Source organism: Pangasianodon hypophthalmus, chromosome 19 (assembly GCF_027358585.1).
Source record: "Pangasianodon hypophthalmus isolate fPanHyp1 chromosome 19, fPanHyp1.pri, whole genome shotgun sequence".
In the NCBI taxonomy this organism is placed as follows: Eukaryota; Metazoa; Chordata; class Actinopteri; order Siluriformes; family Pangasiidae; genus Pangasianodon; species Pangasianodon hypophthalmus.
Genome location: NC_069728.1, coordinates 9156445 through 9173694, shown reverse-complemented (window position 1 = coordinate 9173694; position 17250 = coordinate 9156445). Strand labels below are relative to the sequence as shown.

The 17250-nt window shown below is 41.2% G+C and overlaps 1 protein-coding gene across 3 annotated transcripts in view; it reads left to right on the top strand.

Moving 5' to 3' along the window:
* Nucleotides 1-17250, top strand: part of LOC113545152 (kelch-like protein 29) — a 179279-nt gene that overhangs the window by 94583 nt on the left and 67446 nt on the right. For all 3 annotated transcript variants that reach the window (XM_026944329.3, XM_026944328.3, XM_053242151.1), the window contains 2 exons: nt 12167-12314; nt 15510-16001. In XM_026944329.3, coding sequence (XP_026800130.2) covers nt 12167-12314; nt 15510-16001 — 640 coding nt within the window. The remainder of the gene's footprint in view (nt 1-12166; nt 12315-15509; nt 16002-17250) is intronic.

The window sequence follows — 17250 nt, the reverse complement described above, 5'->3', positions numbered from 1 at the left end:
ACTGAGTAATTTTAATAAAGCTTGTTGTAAAATAATTTAAGACAGTAGCTACGTTTACATGGACACTAATAATCCGATCATATTTGGACTAGAAGCACAATCAGATCTAAAAAGTCACATGTAAACACGTCAATCGGAATGAATTGGCCAAAACCGATTAAAATTTCATTCGGATCGTAAGGGGTGGTTTAAACCTTTTCTAATCCGATGGAGAGGACATGTAAACACTTCATCGGGTTGAAAATGAAACCAGATAGTTCTGCGCATGTGCAATGACGTACAAATCACGTAATGACGTATGACGCACGGCTGTCAGCGGTATTGTGGCTCTGTCCGTAGCCTCGCCAGGTGCCATGTTCCCCTCCACCATTGAGCAGAGTGTCATAAATGACTGTCGTGTCATCCTAAAATTCTCCTTCCACTCCTCGTCTGTGAAGTGGTGCAAGACGACGTTGTCCCACCGGTCCTTGCTTCGGACCCTCATCCACAGACGCCTCGTTCTGGGCGCCACAGACGCCTTGTTCGGGAAGGGGCATTTTAATTGCTTGATAAATACACGCAGTACCACACAAAACATCACGCGCTCGTCGTCTTCTAATTAGCAGCTGAAATAGGCAAATGTTAAGTCCACTTTTTAAAACGAAAAAAAGAAGCAATGGCAAGAGAGTGGCTGCTAGTATCTGCGTGTTGGAACGGCTGGAAACGTGTATTCGTGCACTGTGCGCATGTCAGAAGATTCTGTCATGTAAACGCGCATATCAACCCGATTACTTTATTCAGCGTTCTTGTAAACACTGCGATCGGATTAATCAATCTGATTGATTTCGTTCCGATTGAAACAAAAAGTGTCCATGTAAACGTGACTAGTGTTGTAGAGCATCGTTTCATTCTGTTGCACCGACATGTTGCTTAAGACCCACCTGCATTCATTCAATTCTCTGTAGCCTTTTGGTTGGCAGACAGCAGACATTTTGTCTGTGTGGTTAACACTCGGCAGTGTGTTGTGGTATACAAAGCGTCATGCTGTCGCTGTGCTGGAAGGCACCTTTGCCCACTTTCCACTAAGGCTCATGCATCTTTTTATGGAGAAAATCCCGCCCAGTTACACACTGGGAGCAGGAGAGTATCCTACATGGCCTGAATATGAGCTAGATGGCCGTGTTTACTGTGCAGATTCTCTACATAAGATCACAGTATAGCCTATAATGGCAGTTATCCTGAATTATAAGGAACCTTAGGGTTTTTCTTGTTCACCCTTGGTCTTTTTCAGTGCTCCAAGTGGTCTCAGATTCATGACATTTTTTGTGCATATGTGAACTCATACGCCCTTTAAAGTGACCCACAAGCGAACCGTACTCAGACCACCTTCAGATGTTTGTGGTTCATGTTATGGTCCATTTGATTTGTGCGTTGTGAAAGCAAAGTTGTCTCAGTCCACTTCACATTTTGCTTGCTGTATGTACATAACCCCAGTCTTCTGTCACCTAACAGAAAAACAACTCAAATGGCTTACCATGGGGTCATGTGGTCCCACAACAAGGTCAGCAGTGTTAGGTAGCAACATGACAGATAAGCTAATAGAGCCACTGTGGCATTAGCAATTATGCTATAGAGCTTAGATTGTTAGGCAGCAGTTGTAATAGTATTGTTTGAGTGACAGGAACAATAGTTACTGTATAATACTATTAGTATACAGCACATGTGTAATATATGTAGTGTATGCATGTATTTTGTCTACCCCTTCCACTCACATCAGCCAGTACTGCAGTCAGTAGCTCTATGGCATGACACATGAGTTGATTTTGGTGGTTCAGCATAAAAATGATTCTGGTATTTCACTTCAAATCTGTTTCGCCTGCTCTGTTTTTCTACCAAACTGGAACATTTCAGCCAAATGATAGCTTCATATAAAGTCACATTATTTAGTGTTATAGACATTTACTATTAAACAGTGGTAAAGGAGTTGGGGTGTAAGCAACAAGTGGTCTCATCAATGCTAAAATTTCCAGAAAGGAAACTGTACTGTGAACAGCAAAAGCACGGAGGTCATTTGCAGCTAGGTCCTTCTCGAGTCCACTTTAACAGGACTGAGTATGGTTCATTTAAAAAGAACTACAGGTGAAAACACCCTTATCTGAATTGAAGCTGCATAATTGCTTTTATAACAAAAGAACTTCTTCCACTCTTTAAAACTTTTAATAAATCACACTGTCTGTTTTCTTAATTCTTTTCAATCTTAATACTTCTTCACTTCTTTTTAAATGTGTTACACAGTGGTTGAAAAAAAAAACAACTCAGGGCAAGGATGGTGGAGGTAATGTTTAAATAATTACTCAAGCAGGTAAAGCCTGTTTAGCTTAGCTAGCTTGTTTTTCCCCCATAAATGTCATGCTGTCACTCTGGACATGGAATAAAACTCATTTCACAAGCCGTAGTTCTTCTCAGCAGGTGTCATAAATCTCACTACACGGGAAAAAAACCTCACACGTAACATTCGGTTAGCTTGCTAGCTATCCAACCTTCAGATCGTGTAAAGCTTGCATTGCCATTTCTGAAGGTTGCAATAGACATGATTTCCTAACGATGTACATGATTTCCTACGTACATGATTTCCTAACGATGTAAACCCAATGAGAATGGAAAAGGGAGGGGGCTGTTTTCCAAGGCTGATGATTTTTGTCATTTTTTCTGATTTTTTTTTTTTGGCATGCCGTTGCATCCCTTCTCAAATTGAAGCCTCCTGTTATCTGGTCATGTTGCAGCATTAAAGTAGAATGAGCCCTCTCGCTATGGGAAATGGATAGCAGGTCTCAAATTAAAATCAGTTATAGTTTTATAGCAAATCAAATAACCACAGAGGCTTTGCAAGGTAGGGTTTCTGTCTTGGCTAGTCAAGCGTATTTTTGGCATTTATAGTGAGTGCCACAAAACAGATTTACTACACACAGTTTCTAATGTGAAATTGCATGTATTATGAATAAATTCAATAAGCCTTTGTAAATAAGAAAAAAGTAGCCTGTGGAAATGTTAGCATGCATGGTTTTAATGAGTGTTTATGACCTGCTGTGTAAACCTGTCAGTATTAATATGGGTATATTGTTGTACCGGAGTTCTGCCTCTGTGTGTTGAGGTGTAAGCTAAGCTCTGTCACTATCCTGAGGCTGAGAAAGAAGATTATTATATTTCCATCTACAGTATAAAATATCAGAAATCCACCTCTCACTGTCGTTTCCTCCTGTCTTTCCATCCATCCTCGTACATTTTTAAAAAAAGATACCAGTAGCTTTTTAAGGCTGCTGTTTGCTTGAAATTTTTCTGATGTCTAAGGGTTGGCAGTGGCAGCTCAGGTTAAAGCTTAGAAATTTATATTTAATTAGGAACATCTGTCTACCGGATTTGAGATGTCCTTGAGTGTTCTGCAAAACACACAGGTAATTTGCAGATGTGTTTGAAAGATTTGCATATTTAAAGTACTTTTCAGTGTTTTAAAAGTGGAACGGCAGGCTGGCTAAGTATAACTATGACAATTCCAAGTTTAAATGCCTGGCATATTTTCTATTCTTTTGCTCCCCTCTTTATACTGGATGGATTTTCCACTACAATAGACAATGGTTCACATCACAATTCAAACATTCAAGTCAAGCACTTGGAATCCAGAACAAATTGCGAGCATCTCGTTGTTTACTTTGGTAGACAGCTGTATAGGTTACAGACACAAAAGAGAAAGAAAGAAAAGAATTGCCTAAAGCTTTTTTTCTGGCCCTTTTGGGTCAACGTGGTAGTTACAGTCAATGAATCAGAACAGCCTGTCTAGGGCCAAGTGAAAATGACATGTCAAAGGAAATGATGTGACGTGCGATGATGGATGGGTCTTCCTCCCTACGCTACCGCCACCGGCCTACTCCGTCTCCCCTCCACACCTCCATATTACCCTCTCTGGACTGCCAATAGAGGCATGGAGGCGAGAAAGAAACTAATAAAAGAAGCCCATTTTAGGTCTGGATTTTTGCTCACCAGCTCCCATGTTTCTTGCTCCCATATGATTTGTTAAAGGCACTGAATTAGACTGGAATAGTGTCTGTGGCACACAAAATCAGCAGGGGACTATTGTTAGTGAAATTTTGATTTGGATTCAATTTATACAAGCTGATGTCCCCGGAGATAGCTCTGATTGTGAGGCAGTCGCACAGGACCTGGTCTCTTAGATGCATTTAAATTGGCCCATAATGGCCCATGCAGAACCATGCAACTAGAGCAGGCCTTTCTTTGGCTCTTAATTGATATATCCATCAGGAAGAAAAGCCTAGTCTTGGATGTTTATGTTAACTGTAAATAGAGGAACTGGCCAATTCCACTTCTTGGTTAATCCACAACCTGGCTCTTCACGCTGCCCGGTTTGCAGAAAGGTTTGTTCTGGTTGCATCAGTTTCAGCGGCTCCCACTGTGTCCCTTAATAATGATGCTTTAAAAAGGATTTTGAAAATTGAGCAGAATTGATACTGACATTTGTCGGATATAAATTTAGAGCATCTGTCTCTGTAGCCCATTATATTGTATTCTTTGACAATTTTGCTATTGTGTACTGTTCAGTAAATCTTATGTATATTTGAAGCCGAAGGCCTGCTTTTGCTCCCAGTAGGAAACCTTTCTTAATATTTCACATCAGCCTGCTCTAGAGAGCCCATTGTTCTGATACTGTTTGGAGGTGCTGTTAATGCAGCCCAGTGGCAGCTTTTATATGCAGGTAAGGATGAGAGAGATTAACTTTTAATTACTGCACTGTTTCACCCCGGCAACCTCTTTTCGGCATGTTTGTGAATCCTTCACTTACTCTGCCCCCCCCCCCCCCCCTCTCTCACGCTCAAGTACACACACTTACACATCCAGACACACTCTCCCATTTTTTCTTCCCAGCCCCATCTTTCACATTTTTTCCTTTCTCTGATAATTCCAAAAATTGTGCTTTGGAAGAGCATATGAATGCTAACAGAACATGATGGTGTCTGGCATTCCCAGCCGTGCCTGGCCTGCTGTGCTAATGAAGCCTCTACACACATCTCAGGGGTTCTAGTCATCTATTTCTTCTCCTCATCTAAAGTGCAGTCACGCTCCCAGGGATGGAGGAGTCAGATATGCTAGGATTGACTGAAAGATACAGACTAGGATATATATATAGTGTGAGCGTGCCTCCAGTGTTACAGCAGACATCCAGCAGTCTCTGTGTTCATTTGTGTAATATTCATGTCTATCTATATCTGTGTCTATGTATCTATCTATATATATCTATATATCTATACATATACAGTAGAAATATAGGGAGAATATACGTCACCAGAGATCACTCATGGCGTAATGAAATGCACGTCTTTCAAACGTCCAACATCTTTAAAATAGCTCCACAGCATCTCAGCTAAAAACACACAGTCAAACAGCAGGCTCCCCAAAATAGCCTTTCTCAGTGTGCCACTACAATGGAGGCTTTGTTCACTGCGGCTCGTGTGGAACAGAGGCCCAGTGTCTTGTGTCCCCCCGTCTTTTTGATGTGCAGTCTGGCACAGCTAGTAAAGACAAGGGTAGGAGAGAGCTACCTCTGCTCTGTAAGATCATCTCTCCAGTTCCCCTGGACTCAACATGACCACAGAGGATTTGTACTAGACAGACTACGTGTTCAGTACTTTCCTTGATCTTATCCTCCGTATCACCTGGCATGAACACAAGCATATCTAGTCACACCAGGGCAGGAAACAGGAACGGACTTCAATCAGATCCAAGAGAAAAGCCGCATTCACTATTTAAACTTACAGCTTGCTTGGCTCCTCTTTCACTTCATAATAAGTGCAGATTATTGTTTGGTAGTGATTCTGAACTAGAGATTTTAACTCTAGTGTTTAAGCTGCATCCTTTGTCATGTAATTGTTGTCCATCAGAGTATGAAGGTCTGGTCTGTGCAGCACAATTGCTCAGCACTTTGCACAGTGAAAAGAACACACAGGGCCTGATGTGTAAGCTTTATACGCCATTTTTAGGCACAATTATGTAGTGTTCAGGACAAAACCTCTTGCAATTTAAGAACTGTAAAAGCCTAAATGTGCAATTCAAGCACCGTGCATGCTGCAAACATGCAAAGTGCACTTCTTGATGACATACTTATTCATTTGAGGGAGGATGAAATAAAAACTGGGACATCAGTGCAATTATAGGGTGAAGAAATGGAAAGTGTGGATGATTACTTACTTCCTTCGAAGTACTAAACTTCAATTTGCAGTGAGCAGGTTTGCACATGATTTTGTCCACCTCTCAAAAAACAGGTTTAAATTACAAACATGCATGTTCCTCTGAGCTTTGTAGTCAGTGTTGCCCAGAATGCTTTTTTCATTCAGACTTGGGCTACTTTGGAAAAAAAATTATTTATAACAAAATGCATAACAAGACAAGTCCTTTAAAAAATCTTGGTTGAAAGAGCTATTTTTGAAAAACATCATTTAATACTGGTTGTCAGTTGGGATTCTTTTGTCACATAGATCTGGCAACCCTGGACAGAGCACATACATCAGGAAAACGTTCATCAATTTTCCTCACCTACAAGAAAGAAATCAACACATTAATCAGGACTTTTTTGATACTGCTAATTTTCCTTTTTCATTAAAACCAATTAGTAATAAAATAACATTTTAGCTGCATTAATTCCCTTCACACTGTGTAATAGTGACACATGACTGTACTAGTCATGGCATCTTTGTTGCTGAACTTGCATTTCCTCTTTAGTCCTGAGCTTTTTGACAGTTTTTTGGTTTACATTTCACAGTGGATTTTAAATGGCAGTTTACACTTTGCACAGAGTGCAAATAATGGGCGGTCCCAGGCGAAGTGATGAGCTACAGCCTTATTAAGTTCACTGTTAATTTCAGATGCACTGCAAGCGCGTTTTGCAATCGCATCAAGTTGTGTATGCCATCTGAAGTACACGCATCTGGCCCATAGAGACAAATAGCTCTTGGCTCCTGTGCTCTCTCCATGGTCTCGTTGGCATGCTGAGATCATTCCACAATCATATTTAGTGCCTCCAGTGCGCTGCTCCATCAGCCATGTTTCTACTAGTCCCGACAGTGCCCACACCGCTACGCAGCAGTCAGCTAATGCATTACGCAATTAACACAATAAAATGTTAGAGAATGCTGATGTGTCTTATGCCCCCATTGCAAGCCTTGTTCACTGAAATGCTGCATGTGGGACACAGTATGGAGTAAGATATGCAGCACATACTCATCTGACGACTGATGCTGGAGGGGAAGTGTGTAACCATGGTGATGGTTCAGCACTTCAGCACTACAGCTAGCTGAGGCCACTCTCAGATAAGGCACTTTGGGAAACAATTTTTGACGAGCCTGGCTTCTTGTGACAGAGAAAAGTATCTCAAGTGTATGAAAGGTCTAGAGAATATGACAAGAGTCTTAGAGTCCAGAAATGGGTGAATTGATCATTCTCGTGCATACACTGATCAGCCATAACATTAAAACCACCAGCCTAATATTGTGCAGGTCCCCCTTGTGCCGCCAAACAGCTCTGACCTCTCAAGGCATGGACTCCACAAGACTTCTGAAGGTGTGCTGTGGTATCTGGCACCAAAACGTTAGCAGCAGATCCTGTAAGTTGTGAGGTGAGGTCTCCATGGATCGGACTTGTTTGTCCAGCACATCCCACAGATGCTCGATCAGATTGAGATCTGGGCAATTTGGAGGCCAAGTCAACACCTTGAACTCTTTGTCATGTTCCTCAAATCATTCCTGAACAGTTTCTGCAGTGTGGCAGGGCACATTATCCTGCTGAAAGAGCCCACTGCCATTAGGGAATACCGTTGCCATGAAGAGGTGTACTTGGTTTGCAGCAATGTTTAGGTAGGTGGTACGTGTCAAACTAACATCCGCATGAATGTCAGGACTCAAGGTTTCCCAGCAGAACATTTGCCCAGAGCATCACACTGCCACTCTAACCCTAACCCTGCCTTCTTCCCATAGTGCATCCCGATGCCATCTCTTCCCCAGGTAAACGACGCACATGCACAAGGCCTTCCACATGATGTAAAAGAAAATGTGATTCATCAGACCAGGCCACCTTCTTCCATTGTCCACCTCCATGGTCCAGTTCTGATGCTCACGTGCCCTTTTCTGTCGGATCGGACAGGCTAGTCTTTGCTCCCCATGCGCATCAATGAACCTCGGGTGCCCATGACCCTGTCACTGGTTCACCGGTTGTCCTTCGTTGGTAGGTACTAACCACTGCATACCAGGAACACCCCACAAGTCCTGCCATTTTGGAGATGCTCTGACCCAGTCAGAGCTGGTTTTAATGTTATGGCTGATCGATGTAAATGCATTGACATTTAAGAAATCTAATAGGCATAGTTTAGGCCTGTGTGATATAGTCAGTGAAAAGGACGCTTTCTAAAATGTCAAAATCAGCTTTGAATGATGTGACACAAAGACCCGGGGCCTTTCCTCATCCCTCAGGTGCAAATTAATGCAAATTTCTAAATTTAATATCTCTAAGTGTGTCTTTGTGTGCTTACGGTTTGTTGTGTGTTTGTCTTTTTTCTCCATTTCCCTCAAAATCTTTGAACCATCTCCCTGTGAGACAGAAAAGGCAGTGCTGTCTGTAAAAAAGAGTTTTCACTGGGGGAATTCCAGACCAATGCCAGCTATAAACATCAAAATTCATTGTACTGAGAAGCTTGAGAAGAATGTTTATCTTGGCTGCCTGGTTTACTCTTTCTGTGTCTTGCAAACACACTCGCACATGCACACAATTCCAGCCTGTTTTCTGTTGAGTCAGAGGAAAGCCATCTGCCACACCGCAATAATGGGTCACAAGGGAAGCAGGGTCTGGTAAGAGCGACAATGAATTAAAAAGTACGAAAATGGGCAACGCTTGGCTAGACCTAAGTCTTGCCATGTTCTTGTCAACAGCATCACTCATGTCAAGAGGCACACATAACAGTCTAATATGTGTTTTGTCATATATGTCAGCTGGCAACTGTAGAATATGTTTATATCTGTGTTAGAATGGTAAAATTGTGTTTATAATAAGCATTTCTGTAATGACAAATGCACATGAAGAACACAGAAGATTAATGTCACTGGAGTTTTAAATGTTGCATTATCATGAGGATTAGAGAAAATAAGATGCCAGGGATACGCAGCAGGGGAAGATAAAAAGCTATGAGACGGGGCTCAGAGCAGAGAATTATTATTGTATATAGCCTTGCATGTCTAGGGGAGCATGCTGTTCCTTGAATAAGGCTATGGTCTTTCAATATTTAATACAGATCAATGCGGCCCCACATAGAATTGCAGGAAAACAATTCTACTGAGTCTCTGATCATTCATTCTGTTTGTCAAGTGTGTCACGATCTGTAAAGTAGGACAAAATTTAGGACTGTGACCCATTAAATTCTAAGATGAATGAGGAAGTAACAGGTTCTTGGATGCTTCTCCAGCTGATGAAGTATTAGGAGCTTTTTAGACAAACTATCCTATTAATTAATGTTATGTCCTGAAATCAGGTTTTGCTGGATGCAGTCATTTAGTGTTAGTGTTTTGTCAGTTTTTAAAAATTAAGTATACTCAAAATGATCCCTTTTCAATTTATAACTTCAACAATTACATTACATTTCCATTCGCAAAGCTTGGCATAACAACAAAATTTGCTTTTAAAAGCAGTGGCAGATGAATTGATGAAGTGATCTCCGGGTCAGGAAGGATAATAGAACGGTGGGAAGGTTCCAGATGAGAGCAAAGGGTTGATGACTGAGTCTTTTCCATTAACTCTGGGTGCAGTGCAGGGTTAGCTTGTGAATCGGGGTTAACGCTCATTCTTAAGCTTGTCTGTGTAACATAGGGTCCAGTAATCCGTCGGTTTCACTGCTGGTTTACCATTAAGTCTCAGTTTAAGAAGGTAAACTTCCCAAACTGACTTAGTGGTCATTTTTTCATGTAATACTGTTTTGTTTGCCATTTTAAGCTATTACATCTTACTTGTCAATGTTGCATTGTCTTAAGTATTTGGGTAGCTGGGTGAATTTGAGGAGGTTGTCTTTATTACAGAATAAAGTCAGCTACACTACGTGCTTTGTTTCTGCTCTGGTATGGGCGAGTGAATGAACTGGAACAAATGAGGCCCTAAGATGGTTAAATGTGACCCATAAAAAGAGTTTAACAGCAGAGAAAGAGCACACTGTTTGATGATCATCTTAGGTATTTAATCCTTATTACAGTTTTTAACAGTACTCTAAATTCAGAGCATAACCTACTACCTAGTGAGTGAGCTAAATCTTACTTTCTTATTTATACTGGCTTTCTGTCAAATCACTGTCCATGCATAATTTATTAGTGATCTCACATAACTCCTATGAAGTTCCACTGATTGAATGCTGCAGCACAGTTGTATTGATCAGTGTTAGTGTTGCCTCCTGAGTGGGCAGGTAGAATATACACACAGGATTTGAGACATAGATGAGGTGTAGTCAATTAAGGCTTAACACAGTCCTGCACACAACAGATAAATAGTGAACACGTTATAAGTTAATAGTCGAAAATTGGAAAAATACCAGGCAGTGTGTTTCGATGTGGAACTGGATGTGGAACTGGATGTGGTCTTCTGCTGTTGTCGCCCATCCACCTCAAGGTTCAGCATGTTGTGTATTCTGAGATGCTTTTCTGCTCACCACAGTTATAAAGAGTGGTTATACAAGTTGCTGTAGACTTTCTGTCAGCTCGAAGCAGTCTGCCCATCTTCCTCTGACCTCTCTCATCAACAAGTTTGTTTCTGCCTGCAGAACTGCTGCTGACTGAATGTTTCTTATTTTTCACACTATTCTGTGTAAACTCTAGAGACTGCTGTGCATGAACATTCCAGGAGATCAGCAGTTTCTGAAATACTCAAACAGCTCATTTGGCCATGGTCAAACTGAGATCACATTTTCCCCATTCCCTATGATGTCTGATGTAAATGTTAACTGACCTGAAGCTCTTGACCTGTATCTGTATGATTTTATGCATTACATACTGCTGCAATATGATTGCCTGATAATTGGCAGATAATTGCATGAACGAGCAGGGGTACAGGTGTTCCTATTAAAGTGGCCTCTGTGTGTGTGTTTGTGTGTGTGTGTGTGTGTGTGTGTGTGTGTGTGTGTGTGTGTGTGAGAGAGAGAGAGAGAGAGAGAATGCTTATATTTCAGATTATTTTAGCTTCATTTTTGATTTTTCACCAAATGCAATATAGAGAGAATATTTAACATCTGTGCAGCTAAGAGGTTAAAAACTCATTAATGGAAAACAATTGACAACACAATAGCCTCAAAATTGAGATTAGCAGAGAATTACTTTTTTCAAATCTTTAGAAATAAAGATTTAACTCATTAAATACTTCAGAGCCCAAGGGAAATAGAAATAAATGGAAAACAGCTTGTTTAAGAATCTTAATGAATGAGAAACAGAGAAGTAAGAATACTAGAAGATTTTGACTGTTTTCTCACAAATTCCTGAGAAAACTGTATTGTATATGATTAATATTTCAATGAACTTTTTCTACATTTAATACATAAAAAAAGACAACACAGACAAAAATGATGTGACGTAAAGTTTAAGGTGTCTCCAAATCTCTCACTCAGAAGTCCTGTTAATCTGAGCACAACTGTTGATATGAAATGCCTGTGTGTTGTGGTCTGTGTGTTGACTGTAATCACATATTTCTGCCACAGGGGTCTCCAAATATGTAAATCCCCCATAATTACGTACTGGCCCTTTAATTTCTGGTATAAAAAATATATTTAATATGGACATTAATAAGGACTACACTAAGGCAAAGCACCCAATAATTAATTGAGAAAGCATAAACATGCCTGTGTATAAATTAGTCTCCGTTTATTTCCCCCTGTAATTTACTTACTTTACTTCCCTAATATTTGTGCTGTATGGTTTACACTTGCATTTTTATATTGTTTACATGGCACACAAATTCTCTCACTATTCCTGCAAAGAAACTTGTGTAGCCAGATGCAGGAGGAGGTTTTGTCCTCAGTGGGTTTTTAAATCAAAGACTCAGAGTGCTGCTTCTGAGTCTGTTATTGGTCTGACTAACACATTTTCCTCTGTGTGGATTTCTGCAGCCTGCAGGCCTTTCCCCTGGTGAGAATCAGACGCCTGCACTGCTCCTGGCTCCGGGGTTGAGGTGGGGCCAAACACCCATCAACCAGTCCACGCCATGGGATACAGACGAGCCTCCAGTCAAACAGCACCGAGAGAACGACACCGCGGGTATGCTGCACTCTCTCACCTTTCTCTCTGTCAGTCCTGGATACTACTGAAAAGCAACGTTATCATATCCAAAATAACACAGAAATGATAGTACTGAAATAGTCTGATCAGCTTTATTATCATTATACATGACAATATAGTAAATTGCAATCGTCGGCTCTCTGATTCTATATACATACGGTGACAAGATTTAAGATTTAAAAATAAATGTGATATGTATAATAAGTATATAAGTGGTCTGACATCCTCCTGCAGTGATGAACTCACACTCGCTGCTTTAGAGCTGCCAATTTTCTCCCATTACTCTGGCAGCCTTCTACTGTTAGCATGCTAAATCATTCACGAAGCGGTGAAAGAGAACTTGAACCCTACGAGCGAGTAACCAAATTGGGACGCATGTAACACAGATTCATTTTGATATCAGCACAGCTAGCGCTTTATATTTTACACAGTAAAAAGCAATAATGAAAAATTGAAAAGAGTCAATTATCATTCAGACTGAGAAGACCCACACTAATTCAAACAATGCTGGGCAAACCTGTCTGTGGAGAGAGTCGTTATTTTTGACCTTGATGATTGGCTGTCGTGACCGGCCCTCTCTGTCCGTGTGTGAATGAGGGGCTCCCAGAGGGAGGCAGTGTTCACATTAGGCTCCTCTCACACTTACAGCACCCTGTCTGAGCTCCATTAGCTCTGAAACCAGCTCCACTTAATTGAAGTGTACTACATGGATCCTGCTAACAGCTCGGCTAGAATTAATGAATTAGCTAAAAAGAAATGCTCAGGAAGTTCTTTTTCCCTTAAACTTTTCTTCAGACTTTTTTTAATGTATGTTTTGGATTTTAATTAGATGATAAAATTAAAAAAGACTCTAAAAGGGCAAAGAATCATGTATGGAACAACTGATATTTCATCATAACCCATTTTAATTACAGCAGACAAGAGAGCAATCAAGTCCAGGATCCATTTCATGTTAATACAATCACTTTTCCCTTCTAAAAACCTTTCATTAACTTTGCAGCTGAAGACTGCAAAAAATGTGAGCATGTTGGGCTAATGAGTGCAGGCTTGTGAATGTAATTATGGTGAAGAAATTTGCAGGAACTTTTCAATATCTTTGAGAATGAAGAATGAAGTGGTAGGTGAGACGTCCGATGGGGCGTGGTGGCTTAGTGGTTAGCACTGACACCTCGTCCCTCCAGGGGTGGGGGTTAGAGTCCCGCCTCTGCCCTGTGTGCGGAGTTTGCATATTTTCCCCGTGCTTTGGGGGGCTCCTTCGGGTACTCTGGTTTCCTCCCCCAATCCAAAGACATGCATGTAGGCTGCTTGGCATTCCCAAATTGTCCATATTGTGTGTGTGTGTGCGATTGTGCCCTGCGATCGGTTAGCACCCCATCGATGGTGTTCCCCTCCTTGTGCCGCATGTCCCCTGGGATAGGCTCCCCCTGCGTAGGATAAGCGGTACAGAGAATGGATGGATGGATGTTTTATAATCGTGCATGGTGCAGCCTGGGAAAGAGGCATCCTGTGCTTTCTGTAATGATTAGCCTTAAGATTTTACTGAATAATGTAGATAACATGCTCACGCAGGCTGCAGTAGATCATCTATTCCCATTACTATCTCTCCCTGTATCCACTCTACAGTGCAATGAGGGCTAGTGTCATGAATAATGTTTTTAAATCTTCCTTTCTCCCCTCCTGGTATAAAGTACCCCATAGGCTTTCCGTGCTATTTTCGTTCCTTTTCCAGAGGAGGCAGGGCACAGGTCCAACGTGTCTGAATATTCATGAGATTAATCGGGCCTGTTGTGGATGTGGATAAGCTTTCCCATGAGCCATTTCTCTGGTTTTGGTCCACAGACTTGTAGCACCTGTAGCACCCAGGACAAATGGACTACAGTGGGTCTCATCAGCTCATATTATGCACAGTATTTATGTCTCAGGATATGAAGGGAACTTTTTGACACTGTATATAATTCATACGTGGTGCTGAGATTCAGTGATACATGAATTAATTAGTGAATTCATTAGTTAATACAGTCAGTCTCAGACCTACGGAAATAAATGTGATTTTGTAGGGAAAATGCTGATGTAAGATAAATGCATTGTTCTTTAAGGCCAGATTTATAAAATGACTTATAGTGTGAGCAGTGTGTTATGAGTCATTTTAATCTCGACACGTACAAAGCTGCAAACTGACAAACACACAAACTGTCATAGACAGTCAAACTGCCGAGACCTCGGAATTAAAACATTCTGTTTGAATTATTTTCAGAAAAATTAGTTAACGTCTTAAATATGTTATTCGCTTGCGAAGTTCAAATTCTGTCGGTGCCACAGCTGTCCGTGGCCAGGAGTCCAAGAGACTAAAATTATCTGTGCTCTCTGGGTGGGAGGGATGGCATACTGTCTCTCTCCTGTCAACCACAGCAACACAAGCCAATCGTGGGAGTCTGTGAGCTTATGCATGCGGAAGAAGAGCAGATAGTGGTTTCCTCCAGGTGTATGCCGATAATGCTGCGCTGTGACGCAGTGCAAGCAGCAGTTTTAAAAAGATGCAGCTAGCTGGCTTCATGTGTCTCGGAGGAACCATGAAATAGCCTTCACCTTCCCTGCTCGGTAGCTGCCGTATTATAAGGGAAACCTGACGGGTGGGTGGGAACTGGCCATAACTAAATTAAGGGGGAAAAAATTAAAAGGTTATTCACTAAAATGTATCATAAACATGCCATCAAACATCGACCTTGCATTGTTTTTGAACTGTCTATAAATACATTTGTTTACTTTGTCTTAACATCCAAGATTTCCCTCTGGCAAAAATAATACTCAAACCAAATAATACACAATAGATTGTAGCACTTGTCCTACTAGGGCTATTACTACAGTTACTACTATTACTACTACTACCACTAATAATAATAATAATAATAATAATAATAATACTGCTACTACTATATCTACTATATCTACTACTGCTACTATTACTAACACTACTATTACTGCAGTACTACTATAAAAACAAACAAAGAAACAAGCAAACAAATAAATAAATTCAACATAAATGATAAAGTACAATATAGCATGATTCAATTAGCTGGGCATAACTGTTAAAACCTAAAACAATGACTTTTAAATATGAAATAGCTTCAGATGTAAGTAACCTTCTCTCATGGCATTTATTTCCTCCTTCATCAGGCCCTCCATGGGTGCCTCCGGTGGTTGCAGTGAGTCAGCCGAGTCTCTTAGCTCACTCATACACGCTGCCTCAGCCTCCTGCCTACAGCCAGGGAGCTTCTGTCCAGTCGCCTGTCATTGGCGTAACTCCTGCCATCCAGACCCCAGTTCCCCCTCACCACCCGCTCATGAGTGCGCACTTCCAAGTTCCTCCACACTCGTCCCAGCCTCCCGGCAGCCTGGTGCTCAGCCTGCAGAACCAGTCGCCTTACAGCACCAACCAGCCGCCCATCACCCCCTCGCCCATGCCAGCTGGAGGACACAGCGTAGTGGGCAACGGGCACCTGACTCACCCACTCATGCAGCTGCCCGCTCTGCCTTCCGCTGCACTGCCACTGACCAACGGGCAGCCTTCGCCCGCCTCAGCCAATCAGGAGGGACCGAACGGGCTGCAGATGCTACGTACGGTGGGCATGGGGAAGTACGAGTTCACAGATCCTGGGCATCCTAAAGGTAAGAGAGCAGAGCCTTGGGAAATGTGGCTTACACTGGCCTTTTGAAAATAACAAACTTGCCCTGGGTTGTCATATATTATCTCTTCCAGGAAATTGCATTTGATGTTGGCAATGAAAGATGCTACAAACATGCTGCTGGGAGGTTGTTAAAATAAACCCCAGGACCAACTGAATCAAAGCACTTCCAAGGTTGTGGATTTCAGCTGTAACAAATGCCACTTGGATGTGTTGCTTTCCCTGAGAACTTCTTGCCTTCTGAGAGTTGTGTACTGTGGAAACTTAACTGGTTTCATGGTAATAAATTGTTGTTTGCACAAGATAACCTTGGACGAGGCCCTGTCAGCCTGAAACAGATGTTCCGTATTCCCTGAGCAATTTTTGCATTTAATGAACCTTTTAATCTAGGTTTGGATTGGCTTTTAAGCTCATTTGATATTTTTTTTGTGAGCTTTATAAAACAGGAGCAATTTACTTACCACACTGATCCAGCTTTGTCTTTTAAGCCACTAAAATGAGAGATTTTTGAAGTTCAAGTAGTCATGCATAGCTCATTGAAAAGGCATACAAGCTCTTTAAGTGAGGACTTTTGAGGACTTTTGCTGTTTATGTTTCACGATTTGTTGCATTTAACTGTTTATTATCATTGCTTTTCAAATACCATCATGCCATTATACCATATCTAAATAATAATTCAATCTTTTTTTAACTTCATTTATCAGTGAAGGTTGTGATTACTTTTTTGTAATAAGAAGTAAAATATAATATTTTCTGGGAACATGATAGAGGAGAGTTGGTCAACTGCAGGACCACGGGCTGGATCTGAACCCAGCATTGTATTTCAGTGGATCGAACTGAGCACTTGAAAAATGCTGTAGCAGAGATATTTGGGGGAAAAATGACCGTAGTTAAGTGACACTAGCTTTTTAATCATGAACCAGTGTGATTTCTGTAGCAGATCCTCTCTTGCAATCACATACATTTATGTAAATTATTTACGTGAAGGCAACTCATCAAGAAAAGAGCTTTTCTCTAAAAAAAGAAATAATAAATTAGTTTCCCTGTCTGGTTGTGATTAGTAAATTGACAGAAAAAACTGAATGTTGAAAGATTATTAGACAGTGGAGCATTTATTCTAGTCTTCGAGTTCAAAACAAATGTCTCAGCTGTTCAGAGGCCATGGCTTTAGTCAAAAGTGGTCACAGGATGTGTAACTACAAACCAAACTACCGCTTCAAACCACTGCCTTA